This window comes from Cyclopterus lumpus, chromosome 12, assembly GCF_009769545.1.
Source record: "Cyclopterus lumpus isolate fCycLum1 chromosome 12, fCycLum1.pri, whole genome shotgun sequence".
Lineage (NCBI taxonomy): Eukaryota > Metazoa > Chordata > Actinopteri > Perciformes > Cyclopteridae > Cyclopterus > Cyclopterus lumpus.
Genome location: NC_046977.1, coordinates 2,133,713 through 2,159,972, shown reverse-complemented (window position 1 = coordinate 2,159,972; position 26,260 = coordinate 2,133,713). Strand labels below are relative to the sequence as shown.

Genomic DNA, 26,260 nt, shown 5'->3' with positions numbered 1-26,260 from the left:
AAATGTTAAGTGTCACAGAGCAAAAAGGGAAGATTCAGAGATCCTACGCAGTGCCAGTGGGGAAAAAAATTATATATATATATATATATATATATATATATATATATATATATATATATATATATATATATATCCTGGCACCTACAGAAATATAAGAAGTAGAGCTACATACATCTATACCTCCCTCAAGAGAGAAACCAGCCGAGTGGATACAGACCACAGAAACAATCTCTTAAAATATGCACAAATGGGGAAGTTATATGGTAAACCATACTTTAGATTCAGCAAATTCTTCTACCGAGAGTTTAAATAGAATAAATATAGAAAAGGGGGGTGGGGTGGGGGTGGGGGGGGGACAGAACTTCCAGTCTTCATGGTGTTGAACCATTTCACTTCCCTCTGAAACAAACATGGATCTCTTGGATGTGATTTATGAATACGTAGCCTAAATAAATAATTGATATGCACATAAATACAAAATTAATGTCTGCATGTGCACAGATGACCTTCTGGAGCCCTTTTTGTTTGCTGCAAATGAAAAAAAAAAGGACTCGTATTGTTTATGTTTTACTCTTTGGATTCCAGGAGTTATGATTTAAAACACTCGACTACTTCATAAAAAAAAACTAACAGTACTAGAAGACGAGAGGCTGGTTTTGTTTTGGTGTCATTCGGAATAAATCTATTACAAAAATAATAATAATAAAAAAAACATCTTTAATGGTATATCAGCTATAGCTGGACGGTTATTAACGTACACGTTCATACGATATTAATGTCCCATAAAAACTTAAGCAGCCCTTTTGTTTTCTGCAGGAACTCGTGAGGATGACTCACAATTTAAATCCTCACACGGGGAATAATAATAATAAAAAATAAAAACACTGTTAAAATGTGGTACTATAGTACAACAACCAAAAATAATAATAATCATCATGTGCTGGTTCCGCTGCTTCTTTGGAGATTTTAATTCACAGAATCCGTTCGGGAGCTTTTCCTCCAGAAGAAAGCGCCGTCGTCACCGGGGATCCGAATCCGAGGCCAAGCTTTCGTGCACGGACCTCGGTCGAGACTGGAAGAGGAGAACGATTACGGCGCCGGGTACCAACAAACAAAACAAATAAATATATATGTTCAAAATAATAAAACGGCACTTTGCTTTCAGAGGAAACATGGGAAGCAAAAAAATGGCATCCGGTACTCACTCACTCGGCCACAGTGGGAGACTCAAAGTAGTGCTCAGCACGACGAATGCGGCTTAAGGAAAGTCTGGGATGGATCTCCTGGGGGGGGGAAGGGGATGGGGGGGCAACTTAAAATGTATACTTCACACACTGAAATGTCAAGTGGGTGAGCAGAAGAAGAAGAAGCGAGAAAAAGAGGAGGAGGCAAAGCTTTTAGTGAGAGGAGTGTGTCTTTAGAGCAGCGAGTGAAGAGGAGGCGGCGTATTGATCTGTGGAGGAGTTTCATTTTGCGAGAAGGCTCGTTCTGACCGGACTACGGCCTTTAGAAGCAAAGCAACCGCCCGGCTTTGTACTCACTATCCAGAGATTTATCGCCCAGCATGGGCTCCTGCTCCATCATATCCATAGAGATTTTTATAGTGGGGATACTTTCAATGTCGGGGTAGTCGGACTGTGGGAGGACGGAGGGAGAACATTAACACTTCTGGACATTAAAAACAAAAAGAGGGCGGAACTACAAGACGACCACATGACCACAACGTATATTTAAGTCGAGAGAACTTACGAATTCGATCTCGCTGTCGATGCTTCCCTTCTTCTTGCTTTTCTTTTTCTTCTCGTCCTCCTTCTTCTTCTTGTCCTTCTCCGGGATGACGTCGTCCAGGTAGCTGAGGTCGTGCTGCGAGAACACGTAGTCCATCGCCTTGCGGACGGCCACCAGAGCCAAGATCTGCGAGGGCGGAGGAGAAGGTTGAGTGCCGGGGCGGAGCGCCGCGTAAACGGGCGTTCGGCTGCAACGGCGGCCATTGCTCACCATGACGGGGAAGACGATGGCCGCCACGGTAGACTTGAGGATCCAGAGGAGGGCCAAACACAGGGCCTGGATGAAGGTGAAGAGGTGGATGCGCCTCTGGGGGACGTGGCGCAGGTAGATGAGGTCCGGCTGGTGCTTGGCGGGCATCAGGAGCAGCTGCAGCCGGTCCATGAACTGATGCAAAGCAACAACAACAACAACAACAACAACCGGGTCAGTGGGGTCACGAGGATGGACAAGTTTTTTAATAATTACTGCACAATTTTAATAAAATGGAGCTGAGCCAACACTTCCCAACCGCAGGCCGGAGAACCGCTTTCATGTAGTTCTTTACGTCTTCAATTAGTGAAAACGCGTTAGCTCGTGGCTAACAGCGGTTAGCGCGTCGTCGGGCTCACACTCACCTGGACGCCGTTGAGGGAGGCCACGCCCATGTAGAGGAACACGCCGTAGAGCACGGGCATGGGGATGAACTGAAGGACGCGGGAGCACAGAGAAACGGGTTATTCATACGCAATAAGTACATATGTATATACGAGTGTTTATCGTTAGCTCCGTTGCGTTGGTTCAAAGAAAGAAGAAGGAGCTTTTCTGAGAAGGTTATTTCAGGTGTCGACTCGTTTGGCATCACGCCGCAGAGCTTTAAAGCTCCTGCACACATGTGCCAGGTTCAGAGTGACATTTAGAAACCACACACGTCTCCATGTATACCTTCAGCACAATGAAAAAGGACAAATGTATTTCACAGGATCACAAGTACAACATTCAAAGTGTCCACAAGAGGGCGCAGCAGCCCCAACAATCGGTCTCTGTGTTTCTTTTTGTTTTGTTCATGTGGGAATGGAAACTTGAGGCGCTCGGCTGCAAGCGGAGCTTAAGCCGGGATGAGCTGCGCTCCTTTCACATCAAATCACGTCAAATATATCAATTATGAGGAATGGGGGAGACGGGCGTCCCGTCCTAAAACAGGCCGACAGTAATCCTCGTTTTCGCGGAAGAATTACAGAAGAAAGTCGGAGCAGTACCTTGAGGATCGGGGCCATGAAGACGGAGAGGCCCGTCAGGAGGAACACAAAGATCCCCGTGACCCTCTGCTCTCTGGGAACAAGAGGAAAAACACCGCGTTCAAAATCTGGAAACTTTGCACAGCAGAAGGCATAAAACCACTGAAACGGTATAATAATTTATATTCACAGTCAGTCAGTTTTTACCCCCTAAAAGTACAATTGATGTGCATTTTAATGTTGTCTTTCATGTGCATAGGAACTTCTGGTATGGATTGTGACACTCTGACCTTCCCGCGAAGACGTACTTTCACACGAGAATCCAAAATAAAGAAAGCCGACGACACGTTACAAAACAAAGAGTCGTCACCTGACGCCCAGGAACTTGGGCTGCTCCCCGGGGGCCGACGTCTGGGTCTCCATCTTCAGGGAGTCGATGTGGGCGATGGAGATGACAGTGGCGGCCACGTACCACGGCAGGCCCATGAAGGAGCACACGATCATCAGGACGGCCACCAGGAACAGATCCAGGTGATAGCCTGCACCTTTCTGAAGGGGAGAGAGGGGACAAGTGGAGGAGTCAAGGGGCCATCAAGGACACCAGAGTCAAATCTCAAGGTTGCAGTGACATCAGCCGCATGCCATCTTTAAAGGAAGTCATGGAACCATGTGCTATATTATCACTCCTATACCCATAAGCATCAGTTGTTGGGAGATGATCACTTTAAAAACAATGACAGCAAATTACTGTATTTTGCTGGAATGGATGGAGACACATGTTCCTGAGGGTTTACAGGGAAATACTGTTCAGATTATGAGGCATGCATTAATTACTGTAACCTAATTGTCATTAACAGTCGGGGGCTTTCACACCGTCGTGCATGGAGATAAATGGCTTTTCTGCAACAGTTTTAGGGGAAAATAACATTTTGCAGACATTATTTTTTTTGGGGGGTGGACAGTCGATTCTTTCACTTCTCACATCCACTTATTTTAATGTTTCGATCGCCGACCTTGAGTTTGTGCTCCTTCCTGTTGACGATGACGGCGGTGATCTGCTGGTCCATGAAGATGAGGATGGTGACCAGCAGGGCGGGCAGCGTGGCAGCCAGGTACACCCACCAGGGGTTCCCCCCGAACGGAGGGATGAACCAGCCCCTCAGGGAGCTGGTGGGCTGGACGGGGAGAAGGAACACGACTTAAGACGTGTAACATCTCAGGTGCAGCACCACTAATTCCAGGTGATTACTCCATGAAGCCTCCAGAGAGCCAGAGAGGAACCAACAAAGACGGCTCTGTACATCACATCTCCTGGGATCTAGTCGTCATTGGACGCCGCTGCCCGCTCGACCACCGCGCCACTCAGGGTGGTCTCATCGAGAGCGCTTTAGTTTCATGTGTCGCTGACTGGGAAGACTACACTATTATACTGGGAAGACTACAAAGACTACACTATTATACTGGGAAGACTACAAAGACTACACTATTATACTGGGAAGACTACAAAGACTACACTATTATACTGGGAGAACTACAAAGACTACACTATTATACTGGGAGAACTACAAAGACTACACTATTATACTGGGAAGACTACAAAGACTACACTATTATACTGGGAGAACTACAAAGACTACACTATTATACTGGGAAGACTACAAAGACTACACTATTATACTGGGAGAACTACAAAGACTACACTATTATACTGGGAGAACTACAAAGACTACACTATTATACTGGGAGAACTACAAAGACTACACTATTATACTGGGAGAACTACAAAGACTACACTATTATACTGGGAAGACTACAAAGACTACACTATTATACTGGGAGAACTACAAAGACTACACTATTATACTGGGAAGACTACAAAGACTACACTATTATACTGGGAAGACTACAAAGACTACACTATTATACTGGGAAGACTACACTATTATACTGGGAGAACTACAAAGACTACACTATTATACTGGGAAGACTACACTATTATACTGGGAGAACTACAAAGACTACACTATTATACTGGGAAGACTACAAAGACTACACTATTATACTGGGAAGACTACAAAGACTACACTATTATACTGGGAAGACTACAAAGACTACACTATTATACTGGGAAGACTACAAAGACTACACTATTATACTGGGAGAACTACAAAGACTACACTATTATACTGGGAAGACTACAAAGACTACACTATTATACTGGGAAGACTACAAAGACTACACTATTATACTGGGAAGACTACAAAGACTACACTATTATACTGGGAAGACTACAAAGACTACACTATTATACTGGGATCTACAAGACCATCAGAAAACGGACCGTTCCCAAACACAAAATAAATGGATGCAGTGTTTTTAAAATCAAGTACTTCCTCCACACCTTGAATTCGCTCGGCACGATGAGCTTGGGCGTGTCCACGCCGACGAAGGCGTCCACGCCGCAGAAGAGCAAGATGGTCAAGATGATGGCGAAGTCGCTGAGCAGCTTCCTCACCTGGGGAGGGGGGAACGTTCACAGCAAGGTGAGCGAGCGCTCTGTGAGTTATTGTTGCTGCCCGAGGCCGTTTGAACAGGTGGAGCTCCCTTCAGACGACATCCTGTCAGACTGCACGTTAAAGGATGAACATCAACTGGCTGAGCGGGTGCTTCACTAACTGGCGTTGTAATCACGGTTAAAACCAACAAGCCCATCAAATAAAATAAAGAAATAAAAAGAGGACGCTGCTGCACGTCCACTCACTGTGGTGGGGAAGAAGCGGCTGGTCTTGAAGGTCTTCAGCGCCATGGAGCAGGTGTAGGTCCCGAAGAACAAGATGAGGGACATCAGCGTGATGTCGGGCACGTAGCCGCAGGCCCCGCCCACCAGCTGCCCGCCAAACTGGTGACACTGCTGCTTCGTCAGGGACTCCCAGGTGGCGTTCGCCGACTGCGGAGACGAGAACAAAGAGCTGGTCTTATTTTATTCTGGAGGTCCGTGCTGCTGAACGAGTCAAAGAAGGACCCCGACGTACCAGATCCGTGTCGTTTGTCCACGCGGAGACGTCGAGGAGGGGGTCGGAGGAGTTGCCTAGTGGAGAGAAACAATAATATAGAATATATAGAAGCTTTCGCCCTCTGGTACCACAGAGTGAAGGATTCGGAGTGGCGGTACCACCGGATCCCACGCCGCCCCCCCCCTGCAGCCCCTGCAGCCCACCCGAGCCGCTACGTACCGGGCGTGCACCGGCAGTCGTAGCCGGTGGCGAGGTTGTCGTCGTACCCGGCGTTGATCGGGTGGTGGTGGGCCAGCTTGATCATCTTCTTGAACGCGTCGTAGATGAAGATGAAGCTGATGAGCGCGGAGAAGCCCTCCTCGGTGAACCGCGTGAAGTACTGCACCAGGAAGCTGGCGTCCGTGGCGACCAGTACCAGGCAGAACACGGCCGACCAGAGGCCGATCCACAGCCGGAACTCCAGGTAGTCCAGCCCGTTGTCTCTGGGGGGAGGGGGGGGGGGGGGGGTTAACAGTGTGCAAGTGGAGCCCAACGCCTTCACATTTCATTTCAGAATGTCACAGAATACATGCCCCCCCCCCCCCCCCCCCTCAATATAAAACAGGTGCCATTACAGGACTTAATGTCTTTTGTTGAATGCACTCTACAACACTTCACACCAGGGTGTGTGTGGTTAATCCCAACAGGAAGCAGACAGCCCAAAAAAAAAAAAAAAAAACACTCGGAAAATTAACAATCAGCTGGAAACAGATTTACAATCGGCAAAAAAAAAAGTTCCCATTCCTTCGGGGGATCGACAACAATCTCCAAATGTCGGCTAGAATCCTGCAGCTGTTCCACCTCTGTACGCCCCCCCCCCCCCCGCCGCCTACTCACTTGCTGAAGCTGAACAGGAGCCTCTCGAACACGAGCACCGGGCCCGTGCTGCTGAGAATCGTCAGCGGCTGACCGGCCAGCAGACAGAACACGGCCCCCGTCAGCGCCGTGCCCAGGAAGCTCTCCAACACTCCCTGCACACATGGAAACATAAATAATAAAATCATACGCTGAGCATTGCTCCACATCATCGTGGAACATTCTTTTAAATCAGTATTGGAGCACATTTCAACATCCGTCATTCTGCTGACACGGCGGGAGGCTCCGGTTCCCCTGTACGCGTCACACAGCCAGAAGCCCGTCGGCACCGGCCCGTTTCATTCCAGCCGCGTCATTGGTTCAGGCCTCGAGGCTGGTAAAACACACACTTTGTAGGCGGGTGAGTCATCGGCCCGTCGGCTGCATTTCTGCAGGACCTGCATCGCAGGAGAGGTCACGCGAGGACAGGGGATTCCCCTCCGCTGTGCTCAGAGTGGAGGAGGAAGAGGACACAGGATTGAGGAGGTGGTGGTGAGCGGGCGGGGGCCACGACGAGGCTGCAGGGCCCAGAGTAATCTGGATCTGTGGTTATTTACGGCCCGGGCAAATCCGCGAGGCCGGCGCAGGCCTGCGAGGATGCAGCTTCCTGCCAGGAGAGCGAGCACAGCCAGGGACAACCCCGTAACGCTCCTTCATCGGGGGCACCGATGGGTGCAGCAAGTCCATTATCCAACTCTGCCAACAGCAGGCACAGCAGATGGATGTGGAATGAGCCCTTGAGCTCCAAATTAGCCGGGCTTAGCAGCTGAAGGGAACACTCCTTTTGTTGGTCGTGGGTGTGAACAGCTCCGTCGTCCCAAAACAGACTCACCAACGTGGCGCTAAGTGGACGCATGCAGCGGTCAACCTGTCTACAAGCATGCAGCGGTTGACGTGTCCACAAGCATGCAGAGGTTGACGTGTCCACAAGCATGCAGAGGTTGACGTGTCCACAAGCATGAAGCGGGCATCATGTCCACAAGCATGCATCATGCAGCGGTCAACGTGTCCACGAGCATGCATCATGCAGCGGTCAACGTGTCCACGGGCATGCATCATGCAGCGGTCAACGTGTCCACGAGCATGCAGCATGCAGCGGTCAACGAGCATGCATCATGCAGCGGTCAACGAGCATGCATCATGCAGCGGTCAACGAGCATGCATCATGCAGCGGTCAACGTGTCCACAAGCATGCATCATGCAGCGGTCAACGTGTCCACGGGCATGCAGCATGCAGCGGTCAACGTGTCCACAAGCATGCATCATGCAGCGGTCAACGTGTCCACAAGCATGCATCATGCAGCGGTCAACGTGTCCACGGGCATGCATCATGCAGCGGTCAACGTGTCCACGGGCATGCAGCGGTCAACGTGTCCACGAGCATGCAGCATGCAGCGGTCAACGTGTCCACGAGCATGCAGCGGTCAACGTGTCCACGAGCATGCATCATGCAGCGGTCAACGTGTCCACGGGCATGCATCATGCAGCGGTCAACGTGTCCACGAGCATGCAGCATGCAGCGGTCAACGTGTCCACGAGCATGCAGCATGCATCAGTCCAAGAGCACCACCCGCGTGAACACGGTTGCGTAATGTGTTCTGAGGCGTTTAAAGTGGAGTCAACAGGCTTAAGACGGACAACTTGCGTAACAACCTGAGGGAGTGGGGCTGAAAGAGTCAGGGAAGGTCTAATGACAAATACTACCCAGATGCATTATGGGAGATGTAGCTTGACCTGAACTAAGGACAAAAAGCAGGATACAAAAGTTGGGCAATATTACATTTTTTTGGTTTACCTATTTTTCTAAATCTATCTCCCATGTTTGTTATTCTATTAGAACCTGGTGTTGGTATTTATTCTTATTCCATTTATATTTACTACTCTATTGTGTTTTATTCTCATGTTATCTTACATCTCAACCTTTGCTGCGTCAATTTCTACAACTTAAAACCTGTATTTTAAGTGGCCCAACTTTATGAAAGGGGAATACTAATTGCTGGAGCAACACCGTAATTATTTCAATAGAAAAATAAGAATGTGTCACCGACTGTGTAATTTACACTCAGTGCCAAACTGGGGGCGGTCATATTCAGGTCAGAGGTCATCTTTTAGTCACGCTGGTTCGAGGAGAACCGGAGACGTGTGGAGCGTCGCCTCGCACCGCCACATCTCTGCAGACTCAAACCCTTTTAAAAATATAAAATAAAACGTGCCTGCATGTTTTCCGTAGCGTCCCCAAGCAGGCCTCCGAATGTGATGGCGTTGGTGACCGTGCCCAGATAGATGAACAAGATGGCCGACAGCGACTGGATGTGGAGCGCGTCGTAGAAGTCGCTGGCAAAAAAGGGCAGCTTCCTCTTGATGTCCAGGAAAAGACCTCCACAGAACCTGGAAGAAGAAGGAGAGCCAGTGAGCATCGTTTCAGGGCGTAACGTGGGTTCACTTCAGCTAGAGGCAGCAAATAAAACAATAAAAAAAAGTTTACGACGGGAATATTTTCCAAATGTTGCGCAATAATGAAGCTCTATGACTGTTCTTTTTGTCATGCGTGTGATATTTCCTTGTCAAGGTGTGACCTCTACTTAACAATGCAAATCACACACACACACACACACACACACACACACACACACACACACACACACACACACACACACACACACACACTTTTTTGAGAGAGAATAATTACTTTCTGGTGCGCTGCAGCTCCTCCCCGACCTCGTGACCTCCTCCCCCGCCGTGGCCGTCTCCATCGTGGGGGGTGTCTCCGTTCATCTGAGGCCCCTCAAGTCCGACGTACATGTTCTTCCTTTTAATTAAAATTAAAACACACACGGTCACGTTCCACAAACCTTCAACACACTCGAAGCATTTGGTGTTTCATTGAACAGTGTTGAGGGTAACGTGTTAATATGTTACTTAAAGTCGTGTTTCTTTTAGCAGTAACTAAGTAATATAACAATTTGGGTAAAATTACATTTACTTTGCTACCAACAGAAGTGAAGGGTTTATAGTAAAACATGTTTTAGCTTATGTTTGCAAACATGAGGTAAATATAACATTCTCTCTGACTCACGCTAACACTACATTAGCTTAGCATAGCGGCCATCTTGCATTCAACGCCTCACGATCAGTATTTTGTAGCCGCGCAGCCTCCCTCAAAAGCTAACAGCGAAGGAGGCGACGCGAGGAAGGATTTCATGTGCAGCGACATCATTCGTTCATTCAGGATTAGCTCTGGTGGACTAGAGCGGACCTCTTGTCCGAGGAGGGCAGAGACTTGGGCGGCTCGATCCGGATGTTGGGGTCCCACTCTCCGGGGGGCAGCACGATGACCTCGTCCAGGAACTCCTCGATACCGGCCAGCAGGTCCTGCCTGTCCTTGGCTTTGTAGGCGATGTCGTGGAACACCTGCCGGGCACGAGCAACCCGTTAGCGAGCAGCCAATCAGTGGGGAGAGAGAACTACTAAATAGAATATGGACAACCGCTAACAACTCTTTCACAGCACAAGGAATGCGCCACAGGGCCGATGACTCCAAAAACACTAAACAGCTGATAAGCCTGTGACGCCGTCGTCACGGGGGGAAGAGCGGAGAGGGTAAAGTTCAACTTGAGGAAATCCTGGAAAAACACTTCCTATCGCTAACGTGGGAGAAACACGCCGGGAGGAGGCCGAGGTGCTCTCAGGGTTCAGAGCGCCATGACGTCGTAGCCCCTCCTCCCTCTAGTCGAAAAACTATTGGATGGATTGTCCTTTCATCTCGCGACAAACAACGTTTTAAAAACACAGTGCAAGTACACAAAGAAACATCAAATGTGCGTTGTAGTGAAGTACCTCATCGGACATCAGGGTGGCAATGGATCTTCCAATTTCATGGTAGGACTTGGCTTTCCCTTTGGGCCCCAGCAGGACAAACAGGAATCTAGGTGGCAAGGAAACGAGGCGTTAGGGAGGGACACGCTCGGACGAAGCCGGGTCGCCACGACGATCGGAGGAACGCGAGCTACCTGGTGGGCACGGGGACCTCGGTCAGAGCGCCCAGCATGACGGCCTGCTGCAGGCGGACGAACGCCACGAAGGGGGCGTCCAGGAAGTCCACCTCTCCCACCAGCACGTTGGAGGCCTCGGCGTCGGGGGGCAATTTCTTCATGAACTTGTTCTTCAGCTGGAGAGGGAGAGAGAGAGAGAGAGAGAGAGAGATTAAGGAGAGAGCGAGCACGGTGACGAGGTACGGACACGAGTTCACACGCTGAACAATCACACTTTACGGTAAATGCGGCGATTAAAAAAGTGATTGCAACGAGACTGCCGGTACAAGAAGTGCCCGCCCTTTCCTACAATTATGTGCTGAACGCCGGCAGCTTGACTTCATGCCACCGAACAAACAGGGCGACAAACTGCACACACAAAGCTGAAAAAAGACAAACAAAAAAAACTACTCGGGGAAATCATTAACTGAAGCCGCGTTGACGCGGGAGAGGCTGTTAAACTGGGCGTCCATCACCACGTTAGTACTGGACCCCCATGAGGTCATTACTGGACCCCCATGAGGTCATTACTGGACCACCACAAGGTCATTAATGGACCACCACGAGGTCATTACTGGACCACCACGAGGTCATTAATGGACCACCATGAGGTCATTACTGGACCCCCATGAGGTCATTACTGGACCACCATGAGGTCATTACTGGACTACCATGAGGTCATTAATGGACCACCAGAAGGTCATTACTGGACCACCATGAGGTCATTAATGGACCCCCATGAGGTCATTACTGGACCACCACAAGGTCATTAATGGACCCCCATGAGGTCATTACTGGACCACCACAAGGTCATTAATGGACCACCAGAAGGTCATTACTGGACCACCACAAGGTCATTAATGGACCACCAGAAGGTCATTAATGGACCACCAGAAGGTCATTAATGGACCACCAGAAGGTCATTAATGGACCACCAGAAGGTCATGGCCGTGGGAGAAACTGTGTGTGGAGGACAGAAACTCAACGGACAAAGAGAGGGCTGCTGTTGTTCCACAGAGAGCCAGGAGTCCACGTACACACACACACACACACACACACTTTGTGAATGAAGACCGCCAGTATCACCTGTTACGGTTGCGCAATAGTTGCACACCAACACACACACACACACACACACACACACACGGATTACCTGATCCCTCTCCGGCTTGTCAGAGAAGTCACTCAGGCTGTTGGAGGTGAGGTTTCTGTGGGCGGTGGTCGGGCTACCTGCAGAGGGGCGGGACAAAAAACAAAAAACGGAAGATTTCACGGGAGACTTTTTTTATTATTTTTTTTTTTTGTTTAGTTTAGAGGATGAAGACGAGTCCCAGAAAAGAATAAAAAGGAGGCACAGGGAGAGCCAGAACACTGGAGGACCTCGCTAAACGAGGCTTAAGCTTCAGGACCAGGCGGTGGACCGCTGCTGGCCAATGAGGGAGAACCTAAACGTTGGAACGCCGACGGAAAGAGGACCAGAGACCAGAGTCTACGGCTGTTTCAGCTTTTCTTTGGTTGCCAAATAAATATTTAGTTAAGTAGTTTGCGAGTTAATGAGTAATGCGTATAATAAAAAACACACACATCCAGCTTCAGGAGAGCTCCTGCTAGTTCTACGTGACCTCACTTACAGAGGTATCCCATGCTGGAGCTCCTCGGGACCTCACAGGGGTCCTCCGGGTTGTGGGGGTTCGAACAAGGCACAGGGTTCTCGACCGGATTGCGTGCTATAGTACCCCCCCAGGTGGGTGAGACGGCAAAGGCCCGGAGAGAAGGAAGAAAGGAAAGGAAAAAGACAAGGAGGAAAAGATTAGGAAAAAGAGAAACCTCCAAAGTTAGTTGTTAAGCTTTCACGTCAGAAATGAGAAGAATAAAGAAAAAGGTGGAATTGTTTGGGTAGAGAGGGATGGGGGGGGGGGGGGGGTACCATTCTCCTGGTTGGTGAACAGCCGACTGGCGCTGGAGACGCTCTTAGCCGATGTCGGCGAGCGAGCGCAGGTTGGACTTCTTGGTCTGGTGGCGATGCCTCCGCAGCAGCGTGTACGTGACCTTCTCCTTCAGGTCCGCCCTCAGCTGGCCCGCCGCGATCTGGCTGTCGGTGATGAGCTCTGTCAGAGGGGACATGCTGCGGATCAAACCCTCCACGTTGTTGTTGTTTGTTTGTTTGTTTGTTTGTTTGTTAAAGGGTGCCCGGCGACCTACCGACAACCTGCGGCAGCGTGGAGGCCTCCAGGTCCAGCAGGATGGTGCCCGTCTCGATGCACGTCTTGAGCTCCATCAGGCTGTGCAGGGCACAGCGTGGCCACGGGAGGCTTGCTCCAGCGCTCGCCGCCCTTCTCACCTTCTCCTCGAACTTGATCCATCTGACAACACACACACACCACACACACACACACACACACACACACGTTGAGATGCGTTTCACAGAAGTGGGCGTGCACCGCCGCGGTCCGACCCTTAAAAAACGATGCAGATGCCAGATTGAAAAAGTAAAAGGCCACTGCACATCATGCATTAAAAATAAACAAAACGTATACAACTGCGACTTTCTAAGTTTATGAACCGGTACGGGTGACGGGCAGAAAGGAGACAAGCGAGGCTCCCTTTTCTTTACTAAACAGCCCCGGTGGCATTTTGACTCGTCACACTTCACGGGGTGAGAATAGGGGACGCAGCGCAGCGTGGAAAAGCCAAATAAAATCACCAGACTCAGGAGGACACGGCACGCTGGGATGGAGACGGACGCTCGTCCCTCACACGGCTCAACGAGAGACTTTAAATGAGCTTAGCCTGGAAGGTAGGACTCGGGACAAGGAGTCCTTTTAATAACAACGCCTCACATGTCAGCACTACAAAGGGGCCATTCTCCTGCGGCCCGAGGATGGGGTTTCCTGTGGGGATAGAGTGTCCCTCTGGCTGTGGGCCACACGCTCCGACCGGCCGTCTTACCAGGAAAAGGAGCCCGTCTGCGGCCCCTTCATGCAACTCCCTGCTCCCCCCCCCCCTTCCCCAAAGACACTGCACCCCCGGGCCTTTGCCCCCCCTGCTCGTCTTTCTGCAGCTTGTTCCCTTTGTTCAGTTTTCACACCACACCTTCCTCTATCGAGTAGAGTAAAAAAAGAGAAGACATGTGACCGCGTTAAAATAGGGAACCGATGAACAGTATCCTCCGTTGGCCGAAATGTCAAGAGCCAACTGGAACGTTACGGCCTCGTGGGGGTTTCTGCCCTTTCCTGGTCTTACAGGAGCAGGTACTACAGATTTAAAAATCAGATAACAGCAGACTGGGAGTTCACTGGAGCCCGGCCCATTCCCCTACAGTGAAGACACTGGTGTGTGTGTGTGTGTGTGTGTGTGTGGGGGAGGGGGCTCACCTGGCCGTCTCCTTCCACTCCATCTCCTGCCCGTCCACAGCCAGCAGCTCGTCCAGCTCGGTGAAGAGCTGAGGAGGCGGGGGGCCATCGTCCTCCTCTCCCAGGATGAATCGGATCCTCTCGGCTGGAGAAACTGTGGGGAGAGAAGAGGCAAGTTAGGACCCAGTAAATAGGTCCGCCCTCCTTTATTTGATGCTACGGCATAACTAGGAATCATATGCATGTCCACGGTGTTGCACACATCAAGTGCAGTAGATCCACCATCGGATTAAACGACCCGCTTTGAGCCAACAGGGAAGCTTTAGAGGAAGTGCATGCATCGGGTCATGCACGCTCATTACTGGACTCTTTTGTCTGCAGAGAAGTTAAGAAATTAAAACAAAAAGCAGCCTCGGTGGAGCATGACGGACTCCTCTGGACAACGTGAACCCACAGGTGCTCAGGCCAGAAGGAAATGCTTAACACGCCCGCATTAGGAACAACTTTCCCCTTTTTACTTCCTTATGAGAAACGTGTCAAAACAAACGTGATTGATCCGTTGCAGTAAATTCTTTTCCTGCCCGTCAGAAAGTAGAGAAGCAAAGCTTCTATTATGCAACAATAAGGACAGTCAATGTTTTGTAGCCCTTGTATTAAAAAAAAAAAAAAGGGTTGTGCGTCATCAGAAGAACGTTGTATTCTTCTTCTTCAAGGTGCATTAAGTGATGAGCGAAAGCAGAAGGGAAGTGGTGAGTCACAAGAGGCTCCTGGTCCCAGTCAGGCCTCCACAGGGGGGGTCACCTGGACCACGAGAGAGGACCCGGACCCGTTTAACGTCTGCACAGTGTACCGAGCCGGACTTAGTGTGGTGGCCACGAAAGGTCAAGATCAATGTCCTCTTCTTCAGCATCATTGTGACACACACACACACACACACACACACACACACACACACACACACACGGTCTTTGGGGCGTCCACATGGCCTTTCTTTCCGACTTACAGGAGCCGACTTTTGACGCCACACGGCGCCTCACCGCCGGTGTCGTCAATGAGGACCGAGTCTTTGTTGTGGCTGCACACAACCTCTGAGTGGACGCTCCACGAGTCAACAGGATTAGAGGGGATTGGGATGGGAGGGCAAAACAGCAGCAAAGACAAATAATAAGCCACAAGTGGCGGGCTCCGTGCACGCCGTCTAGACGTGTGCACGTGTGAACAGGGACATGACATGGGGGGGTTTAGTGTAGTGGTTTTGGAGGTAGACCTTTAGCCACCACACAGCCAAGTCTGTCCTCCCATTCAAGAACCGCTTACACTTCAGATCTTCTGCTGCGATAAACTTGGGACTGTGGGAGGAAGAGGGGGTGGGGGGGGGGGGGTCCCACGCAGGCCTCTGCGCCCATTGGTGGAAACAGACCCCGGTGCTGTAACAGCTGCTGTGCACGAAGGCAAATTCCTCACGACTCCCCGGTTGACAACGTAGTCTCATCCCCCAAATACATGGAGGAGCAACCAGTGCTCCCCGAGGTCGGGGGGTCAGGGGGTCGGGGCCTCTTTCTCTGGCTTCGCCTCAGAGACTTTTGTCATTTTCTGCTTCCTTGCTGTAGCAGTTTAACAATTTATTTAAAAGTGTTGCTCTAAACTCGCTCCCACTGCAATAAAGAAACACTCTTCTGTTGCGTAACCGCAGCTTGTCTGCACAAGTTACTGGAGGAGCAAACGCTTCCTGTTGAGTATGTTAGTCAACGCATATATATATAGTATATATATATATATAATATATATATATATATATATATATATTACTTTTGAAAATTACCTCTCACTACTTCTCATGAGGTCTTCATCATCATCTTCATCATAACTACCAGCCAACAGTCTGGATTCACAGCCGTTTACCTCAGTCCAGGTATGTGGCTCTGCAGTCACATGCCCGATGCCCCCCCCCCCCCCCCCCCCCCCCCCCCCCCCCCCCCCCCCCCCCCCCCCCCCCCCCCCCCCCCCCCCCCCCCCCCCCCCCCATCTCAAAACACACCTAGAGCCCTTAATGGTTACCTCCAGCTCTCCCACGATGCCGACTGAACGTGAATTCTGGTGATAATTGTACGCTTTTGGCAAATGGCTTTTAACCCGATTTGAAATCTTAATTTCCCACCCGGGGAGATTTGTGTGGCGGCACCGAGCGTTTGGTGGACGGCTCAGAGATGAAACGCCCCCCCCCCCCGTGGACAAGTCTCCTTCATCCGGAGACACGTGAGACATATCAGTGTTATATTAGAACTCGGGACACTTTCCTAAACGTCCACATGAGGAGGAACATCTTTAAATGTGCATTTCACTTCATTACAGTGTTTTTTTGGGCGCTTCAGCTCCGCACTTCTCAGTCATGTGACCCTTCCTCTCGGTACCGAGGTGTTACCGCGATCACATGTGCACCCATCGATAGGGTGCACATGTGATCGCTGGTACAACCTCTGGACATGTGATCCAGGAGCATTGATCCCGAGGACGCGGCCTCCGATCGGACTCACTGAGGGGTTTGAGGACGTAGGCGGCGGACTCGTCGGCGTAGTCCCCGTCCGACTTGGACCCCTCGGCGCCGTGGTCCGCCCGCTCCCCGCTTGTCCTTGTGGCTGGACTTGCGTCGGTGGGCGTCTCCTCCGGTGGTAGCTCTTGGGCACGTGCACGCCGATGTACACGGTGTGGTGACCTGTGGGCCAACACAATGGAGAGAGAGGGGGGGGGGAGGGGGGGGGTCAGATTACGGCGGCGCTGTGAAATGTGTTCTTATCGCCGCCCGGAGACATTGACGCAATTCCTTTTTGGCTTGTTGCTCTCCTCCCAATCAGGAAGAGATAAAACTGAGAAATCAAATAAATGCAAACTACTTCCTCCACAGCAGCTCATACAGGAAGCGATGACTGTACGGCTTCCAGGAAGTAATCAGAGAAACATCCAGAGAAGGAAACAGACAACTTCTCCAAATAATGGAATTCAACAGCGTGCACTCCTTAAAACGCCTCGTTTAGCGTTGTAAAGATCTTTCACACGTCTCACACACACACACACACACACACACACGAGCAGCAGAATCTTGAGACTACAACCGCACACAAACACACGAAACTCTGACGTGGTTCTCTTAAGTGTTGCTTTGCGTTAACGTCTCAAGATGAATTCCCACGCGGCAGCAAACGGAGTGAGAGCACATCTTCCTGTTCAGGAATGTCAGAGCGGTCATGTTTCACCTTAAATGTCCCGTATGGAGGCTTCACCTGCATGTGTGTGTGTGTGTGTGTGTGTGTGTGCGCACACTGATCTTACCTTCCACTTCCTCTTCGTCACAGACGTGCTTGACAAAGGAAGCTCCTCTGTCCAGGACGGCCTCATCCTCCACTCTGCAGGGCGACCCAAGAGGAGTTATTCAATACATATCCCCACAAGTCAAACAATGAATATAGTCGCTCTTCACCGTCATTGAAACTCTAAAATGAAGACAATGATGAGCAAATCTTCATGTGCATTCAAAAACTGTTTTTGAATGCACATGAAGATTCTCAGGCTGCTCCGCGAGCAGCGGGCGGTAAGGAGGAATGTGGCTCCTCCAGTCGGGCAACGTGTGGCCTAACGAGCCGGAGCGACCCCCGACCTCCGGACGCATGGCGACGAGGAGAGGCCTGATTACGGTAGAGATACAGCATCCTGGTCCTCCAGGGTGCTCAGGGACCGCACAGCGGCTAATCAGGAGCTCATCCGCCGCGGCCAATCGGACCGACCGCCTTATGAAAACAGTTTGTCAAAAAACAACCCAAAATAAAACGCCGGATGTGTCCATAAACACGCTGAGAAAGCCTCATCTGGGAGGGGGGGGTGGACGGGAGGAGTGCACGTAAACAGAGCCAGGAAGGATACAACTTGTTCCTCCGAGTGTTCCTCTTCTGGACCCCCCCCCCCCCCCGCCCAGGATACGCTATCTGTCCTTGAGGGCAGAGATGCAAGCGCACCGCTGATAGCAGACGTGATGTTGATCCACCAGCACCGAGATCAAACAAGCGATGCATGGGGGGGGGGGGGGGGGGGGGGTTACACGCTATGCTAGTCAGGATCGGCCTCTGCAGCCTTTGTGGCCCATTGTTGCTTACAAAAAAAAGAGGAGAGGTCAAGTTGCCACACGGCATGGTGGAGAGAGAGAGAGAGAGAGAGACACACATTTCTATGAATGTTCTGTTCCGATTGTCTACGTCCCGGGACAGAGCGTACGGAAAATACCGCCACGGCTCCAGGGAGATACTTTGTCACATTTGTTTGAAACTGAAAGTCAGTTCATCCCCCCCCCCCCCCAAAAAAAAGTCATGAAATACATATTTGTCCTCTTACGCGGTGCAGTCATCATCAATCCAGCTGCTCTGGTGCGAGTGGCCTAGTTTTGGAGATACGGCCCCTTAGAGACGTCGGCCTTCTATCTGAGGCGATGATATGAAACTCTTGACCTCACTCCAGATAATCTACAGACCTTGTCGTGAGCCGCTTCATGCAGGAACTACTTTCTGTCAGCCGCATACAAACCGGGCTCACAACAAGGTCTCGATGCGGCCCGTATCGGCCCAAACAATCCAGCTGGCACCAAGACAATCTGGAGTGACGTAGACAGAACTGCATTATGGGGTCAGCTGTCTTATGATACATGATACATATCATACAGGCTTCCTCTGTGGGCCACAGAGGAAGCTCGTGTTGCAGGTCGACTTCAGGGAATCCCTCCACGCCGGGGGGGGGCGGCCCCTCATGGTGAGAAACCGACATGTACGGAGATGCAGGAGAAGATCGCTGCTTTGAGTGGAGCGGCGGATCAAAACAGGAGGGCGTGTCTAGGGAACGAGGAAGGAGGAAGGAGGAAGGAGCTTAAACCTGCTCATGACTTAATAAAATCAGAGTTTTTAAAGGAGGTCAAGTGTCGTCTGTGTTTGAGAACTTGACGCAGATCGAGATCCTGCGTCTGCTCGTTCACGCTGTAAACACAGGAAGTCTTCCGTTTCATTTCCTGCCACGACTTCCTCTGCCCCCTTAATAAATAAATAAATAAATAAATAAATAAATAAAGAGGGTCAGAGCAACCGGCTCCATGCAACTTGTCGCCCGTTGCCGGTGGTGACCTGGTAGATAAACCCGTCGGTGCGTGAGGAGCCGAGATCAGCTGCTCGGGATCAGGGATCATCCCCGTTGACAGCGTGACGCACCGATCCCACCAGCATTTTAGGGCTGGAACCAATAACAACGTTCATCGGTTCCAGTTCCCAAGAGTCCAAAGTGACTCTTCAGTCTGGTTCTGTCCAACAAACCAAAACTAACAACTTATTCATTAAAAGAAAGAAGTCTGTGATTATATTTACTGTGTAGAGTGAATGTAAAGGATGTGTTACTGTATATGTAGACCTCTTTTTATCTATTTATGTTCCGGTTCCTCTGAAAATTAAAAACAATATCAGTTAAAGTACACGTTTACTGTGTTATGTACCAGTCAGACATATGGAACATAGGGGGCAGTAGTCAGGTGACTCTGGACCTTTTGAAGTGCAGTAGACTCTGTGGTCCTCAGGTCTGGACCTCTGCCCCCCCCCCAACCCCCCCAACCCCCCCAACGTGTCGCAGTGGAACAGAAGCTGCCGACAGGTTTCACTTCCGTTTGCGACGCGTCACTAGATACCGTCCCACCCCCCGGCTGCAGGTGAGGTCTACCTGTGGAAGGAGAGACACCTCCCCGCAGCCGGAAGTGCGCGTTCCCTCGCGACGACAATAACCGTCAAGTCTGCAAATTGCGTTATTGCGCAACGTCAGCTCACAGACCGCGCGCGGCTTCTTTTGTGTTGTTCTCGTAAAGTTGCACGGGACAGCTCTCCGCGTGCGCGCGCCGCGTCCCTCTAATTGAAGGCGACAACGTTCCTGGAAGAATAGATTAGGCCGAGCAGCGAGTTCACCGCCGGGGGGAACAGCGGCTTATCCATAAGTCACCGGTCGGATGGACACGCGCGCGGCTCACGCACCGTTACCGGCAGCAGCACACCGGAGGGGTTCACGGAGTCACGGTGGCCAACGAGCCCCAGACGAGCCACGGGGACGTTTACGCACCGGTCCCGGTGGCTGAATCACACTCACCCGAGACCCCCCCCACACACACACACCTGGGCAGGAACTGCCCTCCCCGGAGCCTCCGGGCTGCCCGGTAACGTCCCCGTGAGCCGCGGTAGTGAAACAAAGAGCGGACACTTACTTCTTCTCGGAGCTCATGGTGGTGAAGTTGGCCTTCACAGCTGATCCGTCTGCCGGAGCTCTTCCCCTCCTCGAGACGCCGTGCACGTGGATTAAAACAATATAAATATCTATATATCTATATTTACTTTAAAACGGACAACAAACAAAGTACGGAACCAGTCGAGGAGCCCCGGAGCTATCGCGCTGCAATGCTGCCTCCACAGGTCGAGTTAAAGTGGCCACGAGCGCTCCTCATGCCGGTCCGGGTCGAGTCCGGGTCGGGTTCAGGTCGAGTCCAGCTCGGGACCAGGTGTCATCTCCAAGTGAGGGAGGCTCGTTCGGTGTCTCGCTGGTTCCGGGGCGCGTGCGGAGAAACTCAGTGAGCGCAGCGTGTCCGCGTCCATATTTAAAGTGCCTTCCCTCCTCCTGCTGTGACGCCACCGGGGGGGGGGGGCACCAAACATGCACAATCAACGTGTCCAGGAGTTACTTTGTATCTCATGACTTTATTTAACCTCCAGATTAGAAGAATAACGATACTTATGAGCTAATTGTAAGTTTGAAGCACTTTTTGGGGTGTTTTAAAAAGAGGATTTCATAGAATCGTTTCTAGATGTTTAAATTCAGTTGAGTTTGAGATTTATTAGTTCATGCATTAACCTTGTCAGACACATTTTAAATATGATTTAACTGGCAGTGCTGATTTAAAAAATATTTAATTTAGCAATATACACTGATGTGTGTGTGTGTGTGTGTGTGTGTATATATATATATATATATATATATATATATCCTATTATAAAAGGGGCTATAATTATTATTATAAAAGGCGCTTTGAGTAAAAATAAGGCACCTATTCCAGGTAATCACGTTGGAGCTCCGGGTCCAATGAGACGTCCTGGACAGCTGTTGGAGACTGGCGACCTCTTGTGGAAGAGTTGAGTACTGTAATGCAGGAACCCCCGGAGCTCTGGTTTATACTTTACATACTTTTCGGACATATTTAGACAACCACAAAAAACTTAAGCGAGCATTTCAAGTTTATTGTCATTCGTGAGGACCGACAGACACATTCAAAAACATCATATAATGTAACAATTAATAACAGTTCAAAGTGTGTTTAAAAGAAAGAAAGAAGCAGAATCCTCAGAAAGTCAGCTCATCCGTGACGATTGTACTTCGTAGAAATATAATAATCAATTTAAGGTTATAAAATGTACACTCCATGCGGCGTTCCCTGCTGTGAAGCCGTGATCTTCACAGCGTGCTCAGGAACTCCTTCACCTGAAACAGAACCACAACACTGAGAGTTCCTTCTCTTTGTGTCCAACCTGAAAAACGAGTTGCTTCAAGTCGTCCGTGCAGAGAACCCGATTGGGACCACTTCCCACCGCTCACGTCTGAAAAGGTGCCGACGGCCCTGAAAACGAGCCCACGTGAGCGGCTATTCAGGCCCCGTTAGTGTGTGTGTGTGTGTGTGCGTGCTGGTATCGGAGAGATCATGCTGTGCACATAACCACCAAAACCCGTTTTAAAAGCACTTGAGCTCAGCCCGGTTGTTGTTGTTGTTAAAAATAAAAAAAGGTCCCACTCTATGCAAATGTACCGGCTGCAACAGGTGAGACTTAAATTTCATTAAAAACTGTACAGATGACACAGGGATCAAATATTCAGAATATTTAATATATATTGAATATTCAGAATATTAGTATTATTCTCCTATTTTGTATGTCCTTAGGTTTTTTCCTTTTATCCCGTTTTTAAATACCTGTTTTATTGATTTGTTTCTCTCGTGAAGCCTTTTGAGGATTGCATGTGATGTGATGAAAGGAGTACTGTTATTGTTAATAATAATAATAATAATAATAATAATAATATGAAGCCCTGTTAGGGATTCGTCGTGGGCCAACAGGATTCCCGACCGCCTCACCTTCTCGATCATGTCGCCGCTCTTGCTTTTATTCCCCTGAAAGTCTTCGTTTGCGTCGATGGTCAAAACCGGCAGATCTCTGAGGTACTGGAACTCCATCCTGAGGACCAGAAGCGACAGACGGTTAGCGACAGACGGTTAGCGACGGACGGTTAGCGACGGACGGTTAGCGACGCACCGGAGCCGCTTCCTCGCGGTGTCGGAGGCTCACTTCATCGTCTTGTGCTGCAGCCAGCTCTCGTGCTTGAGGTGGAGATTCTCCAGGTACTCCAGCGGGATGTCCTTCTCCTCTTCTCTGCCCCTCAGGTGCAACCGCTCCATACACCTCTGCACACGCACACCACAAAAAGAAGAGGGCCGCGGTCAGATCGGTTCAACTCTTCGGTCACCTCCGTGGCGATCGGTCCATTCCGGGGTTTAAAGAAGCGGACGCACCTCCGGTGGAGCTCGGAGGTAGATGATGCCGTCCAGCTCGAGGTGCTTCCCGAACTGGCTGTGCAGCCAGCCGTGCCAGTCCTCGTAGATGGACCACTCCGTCTCGTTCAGGCACTCGCTCTCATAGAGGTTGGCAGCAAAGATGTACCTGGGACATGGTGGAGGAGGAGATTCAACGTAAACACCTTTTTTTTTTAAAAAAGGACCATATCAGTCTGCTTGGTAGTCACATTACTGCGGTTATCTTTCATAACTTTGTTTCAGTGGAAAAGATCAAATGCATTCTTAAGCCCCAATGTGATAAAGTTAAAAATATAATCAAATAAAAATGATTCAGAAGCCGTAATCGGAAATTAGTTTTGTTCCGATTAATATAATAATATATTTGTGCATCTAATAATCAGAACATTTTGGAAATTACTATTAAAAGTTACCAGAGCCCATTTCAGAATAACTAATTTTGTAAAACCAATGGACCAAAAACCCAAAAAGTATTTAATTTTCAATAATCCAAAATGGGGGGGAAAAAAGCAACAAATCCCCCACATGAGAGAAGCTGGGAATGTTACGTTAAAAACACACAAATCACCATAAATATATGCAATTCTTCTGTATTATTACACGTGGACACGTGTCACCGATACCTGTCGCTGTAGATGGACCGCTCGAAGAACTGCACGGGGTCCTCGGCCTCTCGGAGTTTCCCGTTGGCCGACCTCATCTGCGCCCGCACGCGGCTGATGCAGGCGTAGCTCTGGAAGGTGTAGGCCCACCGCTCGGGCTTCTGGTACATCATCTGCAGCACGTTGCCTCCACTCGTCTGAGAGGTGGTCAGCTCCTGGAGGAGGAGGGGGGGGGGGGGGGGGCATAACGTTAAAAACCCTCCTAAATATGCAGCAATCATAGCTTTGTGTGCAATAAACTGTGTTGGTAAAAATCTGTTATTTTGTCATTATTATTGCTTGTATTATTATTATTAAATACTCTGAACATACTGATCTCTGTACTGTCGTTTCACTCTGGAAACAAGATTGCACGGTTCACAATTGTTCTAAAAATAATTAAAAAGTGATCACTTGGCTTTAACGTTACACTCTTTGTTTATGCGTTTATGTAAAAAGTATATGTATACAAAATGGCGTCGCCTGAAAGAAAGAAGCAATGGCTCGTCCCAGATAGCGAGTATATGCATATGCAACACAATAAAAATACACTTTAACCCGATACTGTAAACACATTTCCAAATGACATCATCTCAGATACAATATTCTTGGTCACAGACTATGATATGATATGCTTAAAATATACTAACTGAAATAAATCAACCTGAATGTCCTGCTAATTCCCAGACCTACAGTATCTGTGGTGGGCATATATATATATATATATATATATATATATATATATATATATATATATATATATATATATATATATATATATATATATATATATATATATATATATATGGGTGTGTTGAAGCAGTACATGAGGAGGAGGTCAGAGATGTTCAGCCCGATGAAGGCATGCTCATCTGTTCCTCTGGGTGTGGAAGTGACCAGTGGAACTATGTGGACGTACGACAGCTGCACCCAGAACTCAGAAGAAGACCCCTCCGCTCATCGTGTATCAGTGGGCGGAAGAGGGTCGTGAGAGGGTCTAGTTATCGTGTATCAGTGGGCGGAAGAGGGTCGTGAGAGGGTCTAGTTATCGTGTATCAGTGGGCGGAAGAGGGTCGTGAGAGGGTCTAGTTATCGTGTATCAGTGGGCGGAAGAGGGTCGTGAGAGAGTCTAGTTATCGTGTATCAGTGGGCGGAAGAGGGTCGTGAGAGAGTCTAGTTATCGTGTATCAGTGGGCGGAAGAGGGTCGTGAGAGGGTCTAGTTATCGTGTATCAGTGGGCGGAAGAGGGTCGTGAGAGAGTCTAGTTATCGTGTATCAGTGGGTGGAAGAGGGTCGTGATAGGGTCTAGTTATCGTGTATCAGTGGGCGTGAGAGGGTCGTGATAGGGTCTAGTTATCTTGTATTATTGGTCGTGATAGGGTCTAGTTATCGTGTATCAGTGGGTGGGAGAGGGTCGTGATAGGGTCTAGTTATCTTGTATTATTGGTCGTGATAGGGTCTAGTTATCCTGCATCAGTGGGCGTGAGAGGGATATAGTGCGCAATACAAACCCAATTTTGAGTAAAACAGTTTTTTGCACCCGCGATGATTTGTAAAATAAAGAAAGGGCCTGTGTGTGTGTGTGTGTGTGTGTGTGTGTGTGTGTGTGTGTGTGTGTGTGTGTGTGTGTGTGTGTGTGTGTGTGTGTGTGTGTGTGTGTGTCATAATGAGTTCAACGTGCAGTACCTCGAAGTCGCCTCCTCTCGTGTGCACGTTGCACCACCTGGCGATGGGCTCGGGCACCACCTCCCAGTCCGAGCTCTGCTGCTCCAACAGCCGCACGAACGTAGACTTTCCTGCCGCTGAGCGCCAGAAGAAAACAAATAAACAACAACAACCCGGAAGTTTAAAGGCGGCATTGGCGTAAATACACATTTATATACACATTGAAATGATACAATGTCGCGTTTTGGGAGTAAAATATACATTGAAATGATACAATGTCGCGTTTTGGGAGTAAAATACACATTGAAATGATACAATGTCGCGTTTTGGGAGTAAATATACATTAAAATGATACAATGTCGCGTTTTGGGAGTAAAATATACATTGAAATGATACAATGTCGCGTTTTGGGAGTAAATATACATTAAAATGATACAATGTCGCGTTTTGGGAGTAAAATATACATTGAAATGATACAATGTCGCGTTTTGGGAGTAAATATACATTGAAATGATACAATGTCGCGTTTTGGGAGTAAATACACATTGAAATACATGTATACGCGTTTCGGCTCCGCACTCACCGATGTTCCCCTCGACTGCTACCCGGCGGAGCCGTCTCTCCGTGGGGTCGGGGCACGGCCTCTTGGGGGTGGCGGACATGTTGAAAACGTCGCGGAGCAGCGAAAAGTCTCCTTTGTTGTTTCAAAGTTTGGCGGCAACGAAAAGGCTCGAAAGGGGCGGGGTCAGCACAGCTGTGGCTCCGCCCACGAAGCAGCTGCTGCCGCTCACGTGACCCCCGAAGAGCCAATAAGAGCAAAAGAGGAAATCCTGCGTTTCATTTATATAGCAAGTAAAAGTGTATTAAAAGTACTTGAAGTGTGAAAAGTAACAGTACTCATGTTATTACTGTTAATTAAAGGTAGAAGTACAACATGTATCTCTGAAATGTAGAGAATACAAGTATAAAGAAACATAACATTGAAATATTGTACCCCTAAAATGAATAAATGAAATATCAAA

At 49.3% G+C, this 26,260-nt stretch overlaps 2 protein-coding genes across 3 annotated transcripts; both read right to left on the bottom strand.

Annotated features, from left to right (window-relative positions):
* On the bottom strand, positions 1-20,961 carry LOC117740816 (electrogenic sodium bicarbonate cotransporter 1-like). The gene is given in 31 exon segments (XM_034547404.1): positions 1-1,072; positions 1,206-1,283; positions 1,542-1,635; positions 1,750-1,914; positions 1,999-2,172; positions 2,403-2,471; positions 3,024-3,096; positions 3,373-3,551; positions 4,016-4,177; positions 5,404-5,517; positions 5,764-5,949; positions 6,035-6,090; positions 6,236-6,498; positions 6,893-7,026; positions 9,124-9,298; positions 9,600-9,719; positions 10,167-10,321; positions 10,748-10,835; positions 10,921-11,078; positions 12,095-12,171; positions 12,869-12,914; positions 12,916-13,049; positions 13,144-13,234; positions 13,236-13,282; positions 13,285-13,304; positions 14,316-14,448; positions 16,829-16,913; positions 16,915-16,947; positions 16,949-17,007; positions 17,622-17,695; positions 20,566-20,961. Coding segments are annotated over 30 exon segments (3,225 nt in total). The 5' UTR covers positions 20,583-20,961; the 3' UTR covers positions 1-1,072; positions 1,206-1,239.
* Positions 20,962-21,568: 607 nt separating this feature from the next.
* On the bottom strand, positions 21,569-25,977 carry dck (deoxycytidine kinase). Of its 2 annotated transcripts, none has more exons than XR_004610645.1 (7): positions 25,822-25,976; positions 25,260-25,375; positions 23,556-23,749; positions 22,912-23,059; positions 22,655-22,803; positions 22,477-22,576; positions 21,569-21,830 (listed from the first exon to the last, which is right to left on the bottom strand). XR_004610645.1 is itself a non-coding variant. In XM_034547405.1 (7 exons), the coding sequence occupies exons 1-7, from the start codon at positions 25,898-25,900 to the stop codon at positions 21,804-21,806; spliced, it is 780 nt and encodes a 259-aa protein (XP_034403296.1). In that variant the 5' UTR covers positions 25,901-25,977; the 3' UTR covers positions 21,569-21,803. The 2 variants fall into 2 exon arrangements, 1 of the variants encoding a protein (XP_034403296.1); XM_034547405.1 differs by having other exon boundaries at positions 22,688-22,803; positions 25,822-25,977.
* Between the last annotated feature and the right edge of the window lie 283 nt (positions 25,978-26,260).